Source organism: Plasmodium reichenowi, chromosome 6 (genome assembly GCF_001601855.1).
Source record: "Plasmodium reichenowi strain SY57 chromosome 6, whole genome shotgun sequence".
Lineage (NCBI taxonomy): Eukaryota > Apicomplexa > Aconoidasida > Haemosporida > Plasmodiidae > Plasmodium > Plasmodium reichenowi.
The window spans coordinates 1,048,871-1,065,037 of record NC_033651.1 but is presented as its reverse complement, the minus strand read 5'-3'; the positions used below and the strand labels follow the sequence as shown (position 1 = coordinate 1,065,037).

The following is a 16,167-nucleotide window of genomic DNA, read 5'->3' as shown; positions in this document are numbered from 1 at the left end:
TTTTTTTTTTTTTTTTTTTTCTTTTTTTTTTTTTTCATATTTTAATATTAAATTTAATTTTTCATTTCTTTTCAAAATAAAAAAAAAAAAAAAAAAAAGAACAATGAAGGATTTATATTCCCTTTATGAAGATATAAGTGAAAATGATAAAATTATTATTTCAGAAAAATTAAAAAATCTACTGAACTATCTTCAAGACAAAAATAAATCTTATGTTTCCGAATTTGTGGTTGTAAGTAGAACAAGATTTTTTAAATCTATCAGCAACTATGGAGAATTTCTACTGTTGCAATCTTCTTCGCGTGTAATAAATAGTTATGAACATATCTTAAGGTTATTACACCAAGCAAAGGTGTATTTAGAATTTGTTCGATGCTTAAAACTAAACAACTGTTCCGTAATTGATAATGAAAAATATGAAGAAGAAATATCAAAATTCATTAATTATTTAGAGTCCAAAAGAAAAAAATATTACTATCACATATGCCAAATACTTATAAAATTTATTGTAAGTTCGCTTAGTGATAACACTATAGATAACAAATTCATGGAAAAGGAATTTGACATAGAAGAAGATAATATAGATGGATACGAAAAGAATGTAAATGAAATTGAGGTCAAAAATGAGGAATATAACACTTCATATGAAAGTCAAAGGGTTAAAGATAATAATAGTAATTATAATAATAATGTGAATATTTGGACTATAAATGATAATGATGAAAAAATTGTTATGGAACCATTTGATGAACTCGAGGAATATGGAAATTATTTATATAACGTTTTAAATCAAATGGATAATAAATCATGGAAAGATAAAAACCATGCAGAATATTTAAAAGTTATTAGTCTAAATGATGCAATAATTAAAGAAGACAATGACAAAAATAAAAATTCTGAAAATAATAATGGTTTAACTAATACGTCTAATATAACAAATAATATGATTCTATTACCAAAATATTTAGAGAATGTAAGAAATGGAATATATAATCATCAAACCAAATCTATGCTAGAAGTGAAATCGATGATTGAACATGCAATGAGTGATAATATAAAAGCTCCACTATTCAAAACAGGCAAAATAGTTAGTGAAATGTTACCTTCTCCCAATTATGAAAAATATTGGTCTACCACACAACCAGAGTTTTCTAATAAAATTGACACATCACTTGTACAAAATATGATATTCAAGTTTTTTAATTTACAGAAAAATACAACACCAGTTGATAATATGACACCTACAAATTATAATATAAAATTTTATGATATTTTTAAAATTATTTTAAAAGGCATATATTCTATAAAATGTGAAAATGAAGAAACACATATCTTTCTTAATCAGTTATTGAATAAAACCAAGAAAAAAAAATACCCATTTAACTATAATAACCAACTATTAGATAAGAATGTAAAAACAGATGATTTATATAACTATTTATTATTACCTTTACATTTGTATAATAACACGCATGAAATATGTGAAGGAATATTAAAATACACCATATACAATAACGATTTGGTATTAACACTCAAAATAGTAGATACCTTTTTAACAATATCTGTGTATGAAAATTCCTTGAAAGATTTAGTCCATTTGTTAAATACACTGGCAGAATGTATAATTCTACCATACTTAAGAAGTGAAATAAAAGAAAATATTAAGCATGACACGAGTGATAAAGACATTCACGGGACAGGATCGTTATCTAAAAATTTTGAAACAGAATTGGCGAATGAATTTAACAAAATCAGTGATGATAACAATAATAATAATAATATTGAAATTATAGATACTAATAAAAGTAGAGATAATATAAACCAAAACAGCAACACCAATAATAATAATAATAATAATAAAAAAAATGATGATCGTTTCGATGATAATCAATTTTTTGATAACTTTTCAAATTTACATAAATTAATTTGTAAAATTCCTTTGCATGAATATGAATCTCTAAAACTTTTAGAACTATTTTCACTACAATATCCAATGTTTTTAAAAATACAAAACAAACCTCAAAGGTGCTTAAAAGATATTTCCAAGCCTTGTGAATACTATAGTAATACGCTTCCAATATATGGTTCTTATATTTTTCAAATTGTAGTCTCTTTTGAAATTGATAATTCCATAAAAGTTTTAGATGAACTTGGATCAAAGTGTAAAATTTGTTTTCAGCTATCTAATGATAATATGAACGATGAAAATAGCACAGATATGACTGTAAGTGATGATAATTCAAATATACAGAATAAAGAGTACAATTTCTTAGAAATAAATTTTCAGCAAAATCATATGTATACAAAATATAATAAATCTTCTGTAAAGGAAGAAGATGAAACAGAAAAAAGTATGAAATCAAAATCAAGTACAAAAAGTAATGACGAAACAAATAAAGCAAACAACCACAAAAATAACAACAACAATAACAAAAATAACAACAACAACAAAAATAACAACAAAAATAACAACAATAATAATAATAATAATAATGATACCTTTGAAGAATACGAAAAGAATAATAAGAAGAAAAAGAAAAATGTACAAGTTAACAAACTTATAAATGTATACGACATAACAAGTATGAATACTATCGTATTTGATATTTTGATAGATCAAGGTTGCTTTAGCAGTGAAACAAATGTAAACAATGTAACAAATGATAATGGTAAAATAGTTATATATTCAAATGGAAGACATTTATTAACATCTAATATAAACAAAAAAATTATTGGTTTTAATGAAAAGAAAGGTTTAACAAATAATAATATTAAATTAAAAGTATTTATTTCCCGTACTTGCAGTTTTGAATTTCCTAAAGAATGTTACTGGTCTTCAGCATTTGTACAAGAGTTAGTAAATAGAAAACTAATTCCAGAAACGAATCAAAATTTTCTACTTAAGAATCCTATTAATATAATAGAACTTTACAATAAAGTGTCTATTGCATTAAACCGTTACTTATATCGTTTTTGTGAATGGAATAATGGAGATTATAAAAGAATTATAGAAAATGATAGCTCCTATACTTTATATAACAATATTGATATAAATACCTTTGAAGCATTAATAAAATATACAGAGAACAATAATAAAATACTTAAAAAATTATATACCCTAAGCAAAAACTGTGCATTAGATAAGGAAAATTACATGGAAAATAATAAACATAATATAAATTATTATTTTTCCTTAAGTCCAGTCAAATATCATGTTAGAAAATATAGAGAATATATATATGAATGGAATCAAACATCCGATTCCCAAATTTGTGCCTTAAGTATTTTAAAATTATATCTAAAAAATAATTTGGATGTAAATGACGGTAGAATAGAACATAATGAAAAATTCTATTGCTTATCAGAAAGGTTAATAAAGTCGTTTTTAAAAATAATTAAACTAAAAACTCCGTTTATTAATCGAGAAGATTTTTATGTAAATAACAATTATGAAATGGAACAATTAGACTTGGATGGAAGTTTATGGTTGTTAAGAAGAAATGTTTTTCAAATACTTTTAGATGCAGATAAAATAATAATGAGCAATATATTTATGAGAATCAATATAGAAACAATATTAAATTTGCTTAAATTTTTTTCAGATAATAATAGTTTAGATTCAGATATGATATTAAAATTATTGAAATCGTTGGAAGAAAAAGGAATTTTGGAAATCATGATGAAACGAATGTTAAGTACTCCATGTAAAGATGGTATACAATATAATAATTCCAATTATAATGATAATTCGCATTATACGCATAATTCCTTGAAATCACAAAATATAAGTTCAAGCACTTATTCATCCTCTTCCTCAAGCTCGAATTTGTATAATACTAATGCGGACAATTTCAACGATATATATACGAATAATAAAGGAGAGGAAAAACGAAAGAAAAGGAAATATTATGAAGAAAATATGCATGAAATTCAAAGATATGAAAAACGAAAACGAAATAACAAATCAAGAATAATTGATACAACACATTTTGGTGTTTTTGTAGAAGAATTAATGACCTTAATAGAACACCAGACAAATAATGCAATTAATACACCTGTTGTAAATCATATAGAACAGAGTGACGTTTTCATGGAAAATAAAGCGTGTGATGTGATTCATAAATTATGTTCCTTTTATAATGATGAAATTAAAAGTGAAGTCTTTCTTCGAAATTATAATCATTTTAATCTTTGTATAAAAATATTAAATGAAATAAAAAAAAAGAATAATCATGTAAGTAGCGCAAGTGAAGTTGCATCTATATTTCTAAGAGGCGTAGTTTTGATGCTTACTACTTATATATTAACTATAGCCACTGAATATGAAACTACCAAGACGTTTTTATACAAACCAGTTATACCTTTTTACAATTTGCATAATGAAATGTTAAAGAAAAAAAAAAAAGACATTCATGTGTATCATGGAGAAGAAATCAAACAAATGATAAGTATGAATAGTAAGAGTGTGCAAGATAGATATAATAACCAGTTTAATCAATATGGTTCAAATAATAAATCTTCCAACTTAACTAATCAAAATATAGATATATTAAAATGTGATATGGAGGATGTTAGCAGTTGTAATAGTAGATATTCAAGCTTTATTAATCAAAATTGGGAATTAGAATATAATAAAAAAATAAAAAAAAATAATTCAATAAGTAATAATGAATATAACAAAAAGGGAGATGTTGAAAGTAGAGACCACGTAAATTCTTGGATCCCATTAATTTCTAATCAAAATGGTGGTTCTATAGATGGTGTAATTATCAATTCAGATGATTCTAGTTCTCAATCATTCTTAGTAAGTAAAAGGAAAGTATATACGTTTGGTCGAAAAAGTTTCGAAAGTGTAAATATGTATGTTGACGATAATGAGGAAGATGAAGGAGAAGAGGATAAGAGCGAGGATTATGAATATTGTGATGATGAACAACAAAATGATGTATATGAAGATACAGAAGAAGAAAGTGATAACTATCATATGAGAAAAGAAAGACGTGTACATCAAAAAAAAAAAAATTCAAAAGTATCAATTAACAAAAAGACGAATACTAGTTTAAGTGATGATAATAATTATAGCTCTGATGAATTAGAAGAATTTTATCTAAGAAAAAATTTATTAGATTTATGTGACAATAATAATAATAATAATAATGATGATGATGAACCAAATAATTTTAAAAGTCAGTTGAACGAAATTTTATATAAACTTTCGAGGAAGAAAAAATATGCAAAAAACTCTAAAAAGTTAAAACTTTTGAAGAAAAAAATAATAAAATATAAAAATGTTTCCAAAAAACTAAATTTCATTTTTTCCCTTTTGGAGGAAATATTAAAAATTATGTTAGGTGTTGGTTTGAGAGTGTTATCTAGTATATCATATCATTACTTATATGAGAAGAATGGTATATATAAGTTTATTAATATATTTGGGTCGAATATAATAAGAAGTAATTTGAGGGATAAAGGTTCTTTTCTTGAATTGTGTGAGAATATGATAAAACCTAAATGTTTAACTTTATTACAAGCGTGCACCTTTATTATAAGTGGAATAATACCTTGTTTAGGTTACGTGACTACACTTTTTGTTGATAAAAAAGCAAACAAATATTTTTACATAAAAGAGTTGAATAATTATTTGTCTTTAAAAATGGCTTTAAATATATGGCCTATGTTTTTAAAGATAACGTTACAAGGTTTATTAACATCTAGACACTTATCATCTGAAATGTCTGTACACAAGGACAATTTACATCCTATAGCAGAATGTTGTATTAGTATCACTAGTTTAGCAACTCATTTTTTGACCTTATTTACTATAATGATTGATAATTTAAGTAGGTATGAAATTTATTTCAACCTTAAAAAAGGAATGAACACATTAGGTAATAATTTCCCAATACCTTTAATTTTAATAAATTCTGCAAAATATATTCGTATAGAATCTAAAAAAAATAAATATTACGATATAGAGAAGGCCATCAGAACTATATTATTGCAATTAACTGATTGTTCTGTATGTGATTATGAAAATTATGTGTTTAACCATTACATGGTTCCTCAAAGTATTTCGAGTTTTTTATATGCCACCAGAATGAACAATGACAGTAATTTGGAAAATGAACACTCATCGAATAATATAAATGCTCACGAAACAGATTATCATGATATTAGTATAAATAAAAATAAAGCATTAGGAAATGATATGGTAAAAACGTATCAGTCAATGTATGAAGATGATTATGAACAGGAAAGGATTGGTATCCGAAGTCGTTCTAGAAGGGGTATACCTCTAAAGAAGAAATCTGAAAGGAATAATAATAAAGAAGAAAATGTCAACAATATGGACCATAATAATAATAATAATAATAATAATAATAATAATAATAATAATAATAGTAATAATAGTAATAGTAATAATAGTAATAGTAATAATAGTAATAGTAATAATAATAATTTCTTTCATAGAGGTAGCTATAGTACAAATCCTCGTAATAATGATAATAACATTACATGCGATAGAAAAAATATGGAATTTCTCAAAAATTTAATGAAAAATGATCATGATGCTGTGCAATGCTTAGGAAAAGCTTATAGTGTATTTCATAAAAATTTTGAAAGAGCGCAAATAGCCTTTGTCGCTGTCTTTTTACATCTAACTGGTTATAAGCATGGCCAAATAAAAGGACCACATCAAAATTACAATAGTGCGAAAAATAACAATGATAATAAAAATGATCATATAATAATAGAAGATTCATTAGAGTACAAAAAAATAAAAATAGCATGCAATTTAGCAAGACAAGGTGTTATAGATCTTATATCAAAAAGTCAGGCATCACAATATCATAAAAAAAGTATAGAAGAATATAATACATCTTCCAAAAATAAAAAATGCAAGGAAGAAATACAAGAACAAATGAGTATGGAACATTTTGAAGGAAATAATAAAAGGATGAATAATGTGAAGAGTGGTTCTCATAATGATTTCAAAAATTTAGTAAGGGAAAGTCATCAAAATATAAATGAAATTGATCTTGATGATAATAATAAAAGTAATGTTTACAGTAGTATTGAACAAGTAAATGATTTGCCTTTAAATAAAAAAAAATCACCAATTTTACACTTGTCATCAGATTTAGATGAAAAAAACGACTTGAATTTCTGTAATTTTAGCAAAGAAGAATTAAATTATGTAAATGATGTACACCAAAATGGGGAAAAATCGAGCCACAATAATAAAAGTAACGAATTCTTAGCAATGGATTCAATTCAAAAAAAGAGGGAAAAACAAATTGACAAAATTTTAAAAAAATGTGAATGGATTATAAACACATATCCTTTTGGACTATGTCCAGTTTCCGTAAAAGAAAATATATCTCATGAATGGGATGAACATTTTGTTTTTATGAGAAGAAATTCCTATGACATTCCTATAACCGTTAGAAAAATGTATTCAGATCGTAGCAATTATCAAATGCTTCATGAAGTTGCTACTATGCCAGCAGTTGCAGTAGAGCCAAGTGTATCTTCTTTGAGTTATTTGGATCAATTATTTAGTCATCAAAATAAAATAAATGATGATAAATTGGAATGTATACAATTTAGTACTGAAAATATTTTTGGTAAGAGTACCACTAAAAATTTGTTCCTTTTAAAACGATTATTAAAAACGTATAAACGAAATGTATGTATAAGGGAGCCATCTAATCAATTAGATACCAATAAATATGATAAAATTTGTCTTGAGAATAATAAACAATTTCATACATATATATGTAATAATAAAAATGTGAACTTTTCCAATAGTTGTGCTAGTTGTGATAGTGGTGAGGGAAATTATTATAATGATGAATCTAATTATTATATGAATTTCCATTTTTCTGAAAAAAATAATGATCACCTTTCAAACAATTCTTTAGTATTAAAATACAATAATTTGTGTAAAACAAATAATCTTGAAAAATTTGGAGAATTGTGGTTAAATGCTCGATCAACTAAAAATTATGTATATCATAATGATCAAGATGTACAACATATAGATGAATTTAATTCTAATTTGATGAATTACAAACCAGAATGTTTCCTCTTTTCACTGAAATCGGTTGACGAAAATGATTATATAATGAGGAATGAAAATATGAACAATGTCAAATGGGATCCAACGGGAAGTCATATTACAAAGTATACCAATTCAATGTTTGATTATTATGATAATGCATCTGATATGAATTTATCTGAGTTACATGGAAAATTTAATGCATTTTACAAACCTCAGAAAATAATACGCTCAATGAATAAACAAGAGTTTTCACCAGCATTATATCAAGAAGAAATGTTAAGAAATCAACCATATCACACTACAGCTAACACTAATACTACTACCATTATTAATACTACTAAAAAGAAGAGTTTTCCATCTTTTGACTATTTTAGAAATAAATATCTTCCTAATAATTCGATTGATTTTACAATAAATAATGCAGTTGATCATACTATCGATTCGAAGGATATGTTACAATTAAAGGAAATATTGAAATTTATAATGAATGACACCGACCTAGAAACGGTTTTAAATATTATAAGAATAGAGCAATTAACATCTTTGTGTAGGTATTTAATAAGTAGAAGTTTAAAATCGATGTTGTGTGCCGGAATTTTCGGAGGAATTAAAAACCCCATAGTAAACATGAGCAAAAAAAATTTGAACTCGAACAAGCGTTCACAAAAGGGATATAACTCCAATTCGGATGATATTAAAAAAAAGAAAAAAAGCAATTGTAACGAGAATGAAGGGAGTTTGGATAAATATAATGATAATGAAAAGAAAGATGATAAAATAAATAATGGTGATACAAAAAATAGTGATGACGGAAAAATAGATATGGATGATAAAAAATATTATAATGATGATCTAAAAAATAGTGATTATTCAAAAAATAATGAAAGTAATTATCTTAGTTTATCTAAAGAACCAGATGATATCTTGTTGCCTTCCAGAAATTATGAAAAAGGTATTTCATCTTGTGTAAAAAAAAATCGTTTTTCTGTTTTAAGTGAGGCTTATAAAGAAGAGAATTTATTAGTAAATCAACGTAAATATAAAAATTTGGATTTAAATCAAAAGATTTTTAAAAACGATAAAAGAAAGAAGGGTATATTCGAGCAATGGAGACAAAAATCAACTAAAAGTATGCAATGGCCTGTAATATTAGATTTGTTGGTTCCATCATTTAGCAGAGGATCATATAACGAGTGTAATAGAATGATATCTAATATGGAATCATCTTTATTTTCAGTGCAAAATTATGGATGGATGTTATTAAAATTGTTACATATAATTATTATCAAATTCCGAAGTCTAACACCATTGAAAACTATAATGAGAGAAATAGATGACAAAAATAGAAATAATAATAATAATAATAATAATACCAATAATAATAATAATAATATCAGTTGTCATTATATGAATCAGTGGAATGGTTCTAATATTAAGGATCCATTTGAGCATCATTACTGGTTCACACAACCGATGGAATATGCTCTTTCATTTACTTTAACAGATATTACTAAAAGTATATGTATATGGTATTTAAGATATAACCGTAAATTGATAATGAATTCGTCTAGTTTTTCAAAAATTATCAAAAATTCAATGAATACCTTATGGATAGAGAGTGTTTTACGATTAATAGCTTTACAAATATGTTTAGGAGTAAAACCATTAAACGATAGTCGATATGTGGTTCCATTTTTGTATCACATGTTTACTATTTGTCAACCTTTGCTTCGAGAAGTTCATATTAGTGGTGACTATTTGAAGAAAAAACTTTTCGTAGGAAATAAAATATTATATTATTCGAATAAGAATAATTCCTTTTTACAGGTGAAATGTTCATATTGTCATAAATCTGTTTGTATGTCTTCTAGAAAAATGAGTTCTAAGATGTCTCCAATGGAAACACCTTTGAAGAGTTTAAAGAAGGGCAATTCATCTGAAGTGTCTTCGAAAATATCCTATTTAAATGGTCACACTTATAGTAATAATGATAATCGTGATAATTATGATGATGATAATCGTGATAATTATGATGATGATAATTGTGATAATTATGATAATGATAATGAGAATGATAATTGTGATAATTCCAAAAATGACAGGGGTGTTAAAGGATATATACACTCAGAACGAGTACAAAAGAAACAGAAAAAAATAAAACACAAAATTATTAAAATGAAAATGTATAACCTTTCTGAACATGAACACGAAGAAATATTAGATAATGTCATTACAGGAATTATTATTTATCATCAAACTGTACAAAATAATAATCAGCACATTAACAAAATGATCATTTTACAAAACTTGAAAGGTTTTAAAATCAAAGAAGAATATTACACAAATGAAAACCATTATTGGGCTTTATGTATCCAACGATATAAAAATTCCCCCTTATATACATTACCATTGAAAAATCTTAATAAATGTATGAAACACAATAACAGAAATATTTTTCAAACGACAAACATGAACGAATCAGATGATACCTCTTGTTATTATTGGTCTGTAAGTGGTGATCCAGTATATAATATTTATGGAAATGCTAAATCGATATCAGACGTACAATTAGAAATATGTGCTCATAAAAAGTACGATTCAAATGTACGATCTTATCTCAAAAAAAATAACTTCGAATTAGAATTTTCCATAAATACTCATATGAATGATGTAGTAAATATTTGGATTAAAAGAAAGTCAATTATAATAAATAAAGAGTTGATAGAAATTACCGATCATCGTTCAATCCCACTTTTCTCAAAGGGCAATCAAAAGAAAGAGATGCAAGAAAATGAAGATGAAAAAATAAAGAATAAAGGAAAAAATAAAACCAAGACGAATGATGATAAAAAGAAAAATAGTAGTATTAATAATAACAATGATTGTTATGATATAAATTATAAATGTGATACTTATAACCCTGAGGAAAATCAAGGTACTCATAAGGAAGAAAATAAAAAATACTCAAATGAAAACGAAAACGTGGAATATTTATCAGAACATTTTTGTGATTGCATGAAAGTGTACACAGATCAGGATTATTCTAATGAGGATTATAGTAATGACTATTATAATAATTGTGATAATTATAAAAATATGTGTTCAGATGATAAAAAAAATAGGGATATTTACGATCACGGAGACAATAATTTGAATTATAAAAAATTAAAATTAATTAGCTGGAATTTAATACAAACAATTCTTTGGGGAATATTAGTTTCTGGAGAAAATGTGCAAATGGAAAATTCGGATCAACTTATATCTGAAAGTACTACTAAATATATCAAAAAGAAAATATGTAACATACAAGATGAAATAGATGTAAATGGAAATAATCATAATGATTATAAGGATTATAAATATGCGTTTTATAAACTTCAAAGAAAAAGTTTAATTGAATCTGTATTAAAAATGATTATGTCTGTTTTAATAAAATTATGTAATATTGTAAAATTATATAATGATTTAACTAAAAATAAAAAGGGCTCTTTTTACATTTGTATTAATAATACAAAAATTAGTATGAAACAAGTAAAAGATTGTGAAAGAATGATAACAGATTTTATGTATGCATTAATAAAATGTGTACAAAATTCATCTACGGCTGCTGTTACTCTTCTTAGATGTTTCTTATTTGGTCAAGATAATCCTACTTATCGTTTTAGAAAATTAAATAAAATACAAATCAATTGCAAATTTTATAGGCTGATTACTGAATGTATAAAAAAAGCTCCTAGTGACGCAGATGATATAAGTATTTTTTTTAATACATATTTAGATAAAAAAAAAACATTGATGAATAATGATAATGATAAAATAAATACCAACACAACCAAGAAAACAAAAAAAGAAAAAGCGACGAAATGTTATAAGAATGAAATGTATGATGAAAATGCAACGATGGAGAATAATAAAAAAAATAATATGGGTAACCTGAAATGCAATGAAGTAGAAGCTCTGGCACATCCATCAAAGGATAAATCGAAACATTATAATAATAATGATAATAATAGTAATAATAAGGACCATATTAGTTATCTTGACGAATATGTTTATAATAATAAGGACCATATTAATTATCCTCATGATTATGTTTATAATAATAATAATAATAGATGTATTAAATATAGAGGAATGGATTTGAAAATGTCCAATTTTTTCTTCAAATATTATGATACTAATATGAAAAAGAATTACAATGAAAGCAAGATTCATGGATTCTTCTTATTAAGGTGTTTGCCTCCAATAAAAATGTTTCCCAAACAATTGGTTATTCAAGAAACTCAAAAATTGTTTCAGAATGAAAATAATTTTCTATTTAACTCTAAAAAGGACGGGTCCTCTAATAATGACAAAAATGACAATTCAAATAAAAATAGGAATAATTATAATAATAATAATAATAATTATGATAATAATAATAATGATGATAATAATAATAATAATGATGATAATGATGATAATGATAATATTAATAATAATTATAACAATAATAATAATAATAATAATAATAATAATAATAGGAATAGCAGTAATAGTAATAATAGCAATAATAGTAATAATAATAATAATTATTATTATTATAATAATACTGATTACCAGATAGGTGAACATAATAATATGCAAATACATTCAAGTTCTAAAGAAAATACATTTTATCCTGATGATTACCAAAATGTGGATATAGGTACCACAACCAATGAAGGAAATTCTCAATGTAATAGCATAAATAATATCTTAGGATTAATACCTAGAATATCATATAGAAATCATCCATTTGATGATTTACCTCAATCTGAATTTTTCATGTCTAGTCGACCTTCAGACGATTTTGAAGCTCACATGGAAGGTCGTGTTTTGAGAGTATTGAGAGGATTAAATTTAGGAGGTGTAGTTTTATGTCTAGCACCGTTGACCTTCCCAGCTTTACATGTTGGTCCCAATGAAGTAAATGATATAATTAATTTCCGTATACAAACAAGAGGTCGTTTTGGTGTAACTGTAGCTCCAGCTGAATGTGTTCTATCTAACGTGTCTGAAGTATTTGATAGAAATGATGTGGTTGGATTTAGAACGAATATGTGTCCTCCATTTAGGCATGATGTATTTGCAGCAAATGTACAATATGAATTAGGTGATTTGCTAAGTGTAAAATTTAATGTAGAAGATCAACAAAATCAAAAATGTTTAAGAACGGAACTCATGGTTTCCGGAGTAAGTATTGGATCTGTGTTAGAAGTATTATTTGAAGCTGATTCTCAAATTGAATTTGAGAGGAGAATGAATTTGATATTTATTTTCCAAGACCCTTTAACTATTGTATATGAAGGTCCAACATTTACTATGCAATATGTAGATCCAAATAAGAATAATGCAAATAATTTTAGGAATGATAAGAAAAATGCAGATGAAGAATTTTTAAATGAATTATATTCCTTATCGGGATATGATAAGAAAAATTTTAAAAAAGAATTACGAAAAATTAGAATGAAGAAGAACGAATTTTACGAATCGGTTAAACTTTATCAGTCGATACTTGAATCAGATAATGAAATATTAAAAGATTTAAAACATGAAGTTATCATAAGAATGAATACTAGTTTGACAAATATTGTATCTTACTTTAAGCATCTATCATCTAATGGTGTAATATTTAATTCTGAAAATGATTATTATTATTGGCACGATACAGATGATACACTATCAAGGAAGATAACAACGAAAAAAAAAAAAATGAATAATATGAATGTACTAAATAATCCAAACTTCAAAACTAAAGGTGGAAAAAAAAAGAAAAAAATTAATATTCATTTAAGTAATGATAAAGAGGAAGATAAAGATGAGGAAGCAAAATACGTAGAAGGAATAAAAAAACAGGAAAATCATACATATTATGATTATAATAATAATTATTTACTTTATAATGAAAATAAAGATAATAGGGTTGATAATTATTATTCCTTTGTTAATAAAGAAGATGGAGATAGGGATATCTTTTCCTATTCAGAGGAAAAAAATTATAATATTATTACATATGACAATAGTCAAATTACTAGTTCGGATAAGAATAATGATCCGAATAGAGAAAAAATACTAGAAAAGAAAAATTTTCAAGATGATTCAATTATGAGTAACCGTCAGAGTGATAATAAGGAAGAAGGCACTTCGTTCAATTTATATGCAGATTCTTCTATTTATGTAAATATGAACAAACAGTATAAGAGTCATGTGGATGTACATAAAACCATTAGAGAAGTATTATCTATTATATGTGTATTAGGATTAAATATAAACGGAGAACCAAAAGAAAATAAACAAGAAAATTTTTCGGATGACACAAATTATATATTTGATGAACTTCCATGGTTAACCAGCTTATCTGATTTGAAGAATTCAGTGACATATAATCTGGATAGAAAATGTCTTGAATTATTTTTTTGCAATTTGGTGGACATTATATGTATGGATGTATTTTTAGGGTCTATCCTAAATTTTGTTACGCACAACATTAGTGAAAATAATCAAAGGTGTACTAGCGATAAACATAATATTGTGAGTTTTAAACACAACAAGAATTATAAGAAAATAATACAGAAAACGAGTGAATTGGATTCTGAATGTTACCCTATTGAAGAATATAATGATGAGTTTTTTGAAAATAGAAAGGGATCCCCTTATTTCCCTTCCCGAAGCAAAAATGACAATATTAATAGTGATAGAAGAAAAAATTATAATATTCAAAATAGTGATAATAGTAACATTGGCGATAGTGAACTTAATGTTAATGATAATAGTAGTTGTGGTAGTAATAGTAAAGACTCATTAAGTGTGCACACTCGTAATGTTGGCAGAGATATTAACAGCAGCAGCGAATCAGGAAACACAAACAGTAATAATGAAAATTCAATAAGAAATTCTATTTTTATGGAAGAAAATGAAACGAATGAATCTTATAGGAATAAAACAAAACGTTCCTTAAGCAAAGATAAAAATGCTGGTGACTTGTCAAATGATAATACCGAGGAAATATATCATAAAGATATATATAAAAAAGAAAAAAATAAAGATGAAAAGAACAAAATAAAAAAGAACAAATCATATAAAAACAAAACACATAAAAATAAAAAGCAAAAAACTAAATCATCGAATGCAGACAAAATGAATAAAAATTCATTATATGGATATACCTTATGCTTGATCGGAACGAAATCAATTATGTGTTGTTGTATTATATTAAGAACATTATTAGAGATGAATTCAGATGGGTATTATGAACCAAATGAAAAGGTGTATGCTTCTTGTAAAAGGTTGTTGAATTTTATAAAATTATTCTTCTTTATTGATATAGGAATAAGTGATGTTTTGATAAAATACTTTGCTGAGAAAAATAAGATGATGGATATGAATTTCTTATTTGACAAAAAGAAACAGACAAAAAATGGAAATAATAATAGTGAAATTTGTAACACATCATCATTTCTTAATAGTTTTGTAAAAAATACCAATGGAAATAATAAAAAAAAAAATAATAATCATAATGATAAGGATAATCATAATGATAATCATATGGATTGTATGAACTGGAAAGAGGAAGTAGTGTTTTATAATCAAAAGTATCATGATAATATGCATACAAAGGATTTATTAAATAATAAGGATGATAATCAATCAAGTTATATTTCAACAAACGGAAAGAATAAAGATACAAAAGATGCTGTACAAAATGAATATATAAACATATTAGAAATAGTAAATTATTGTGGTATACCGAATAACTTTCTCGAATATTTTGATATATCTACTCCGACGATTAAAAATCAGCAAGTAATAGCACAAAATGATAGTTTTGATTTATGGATATATATTATGAATCTATTAATTTGTTTCAATAGTCAAAACAAATATTCTTTAAGCTTCCCTCAAAGTATTAACCAGCTCAGTGAAAACTCCATTAAAAATACACTCTTTGATCTAGAATATTCCAACTTTTATTTTTCTAACAAAATATTGCGTAAAAGTGTTAAATTCTATGCCTCATGGTTGTTGAAAAAATATATAATAGATATGACATGTGTTATGGCTTCATTGGTTCCAAAACTTTT

General features: G+C 25.1%; 1 protein-coding gene across 1 annotated transcript in view; it reads left to right on the top strand.

Annotated features, from left to right (window-relative positions):
- Positions 1-103: 103 nt before the first annotated feature.
- PRSY57_0626500 (HECT-domain (ubiquitin-transferase), putative) overlaps positions 104-16,167 on the top strand; it is a gene marked incomplete at both ends in the record, with an annotated part of 30,990 nt that continues 14,926 nt past the window's right edge. The window contains one exon of the mRNA XM_012906638.2: positions 104-16,167. This exon is cut by the window's right edge and continues 14,926 nt beyond it. Coding sequence (XP_012762092.2) covers positions 104-16,167 — 16,064 coding nt within the window.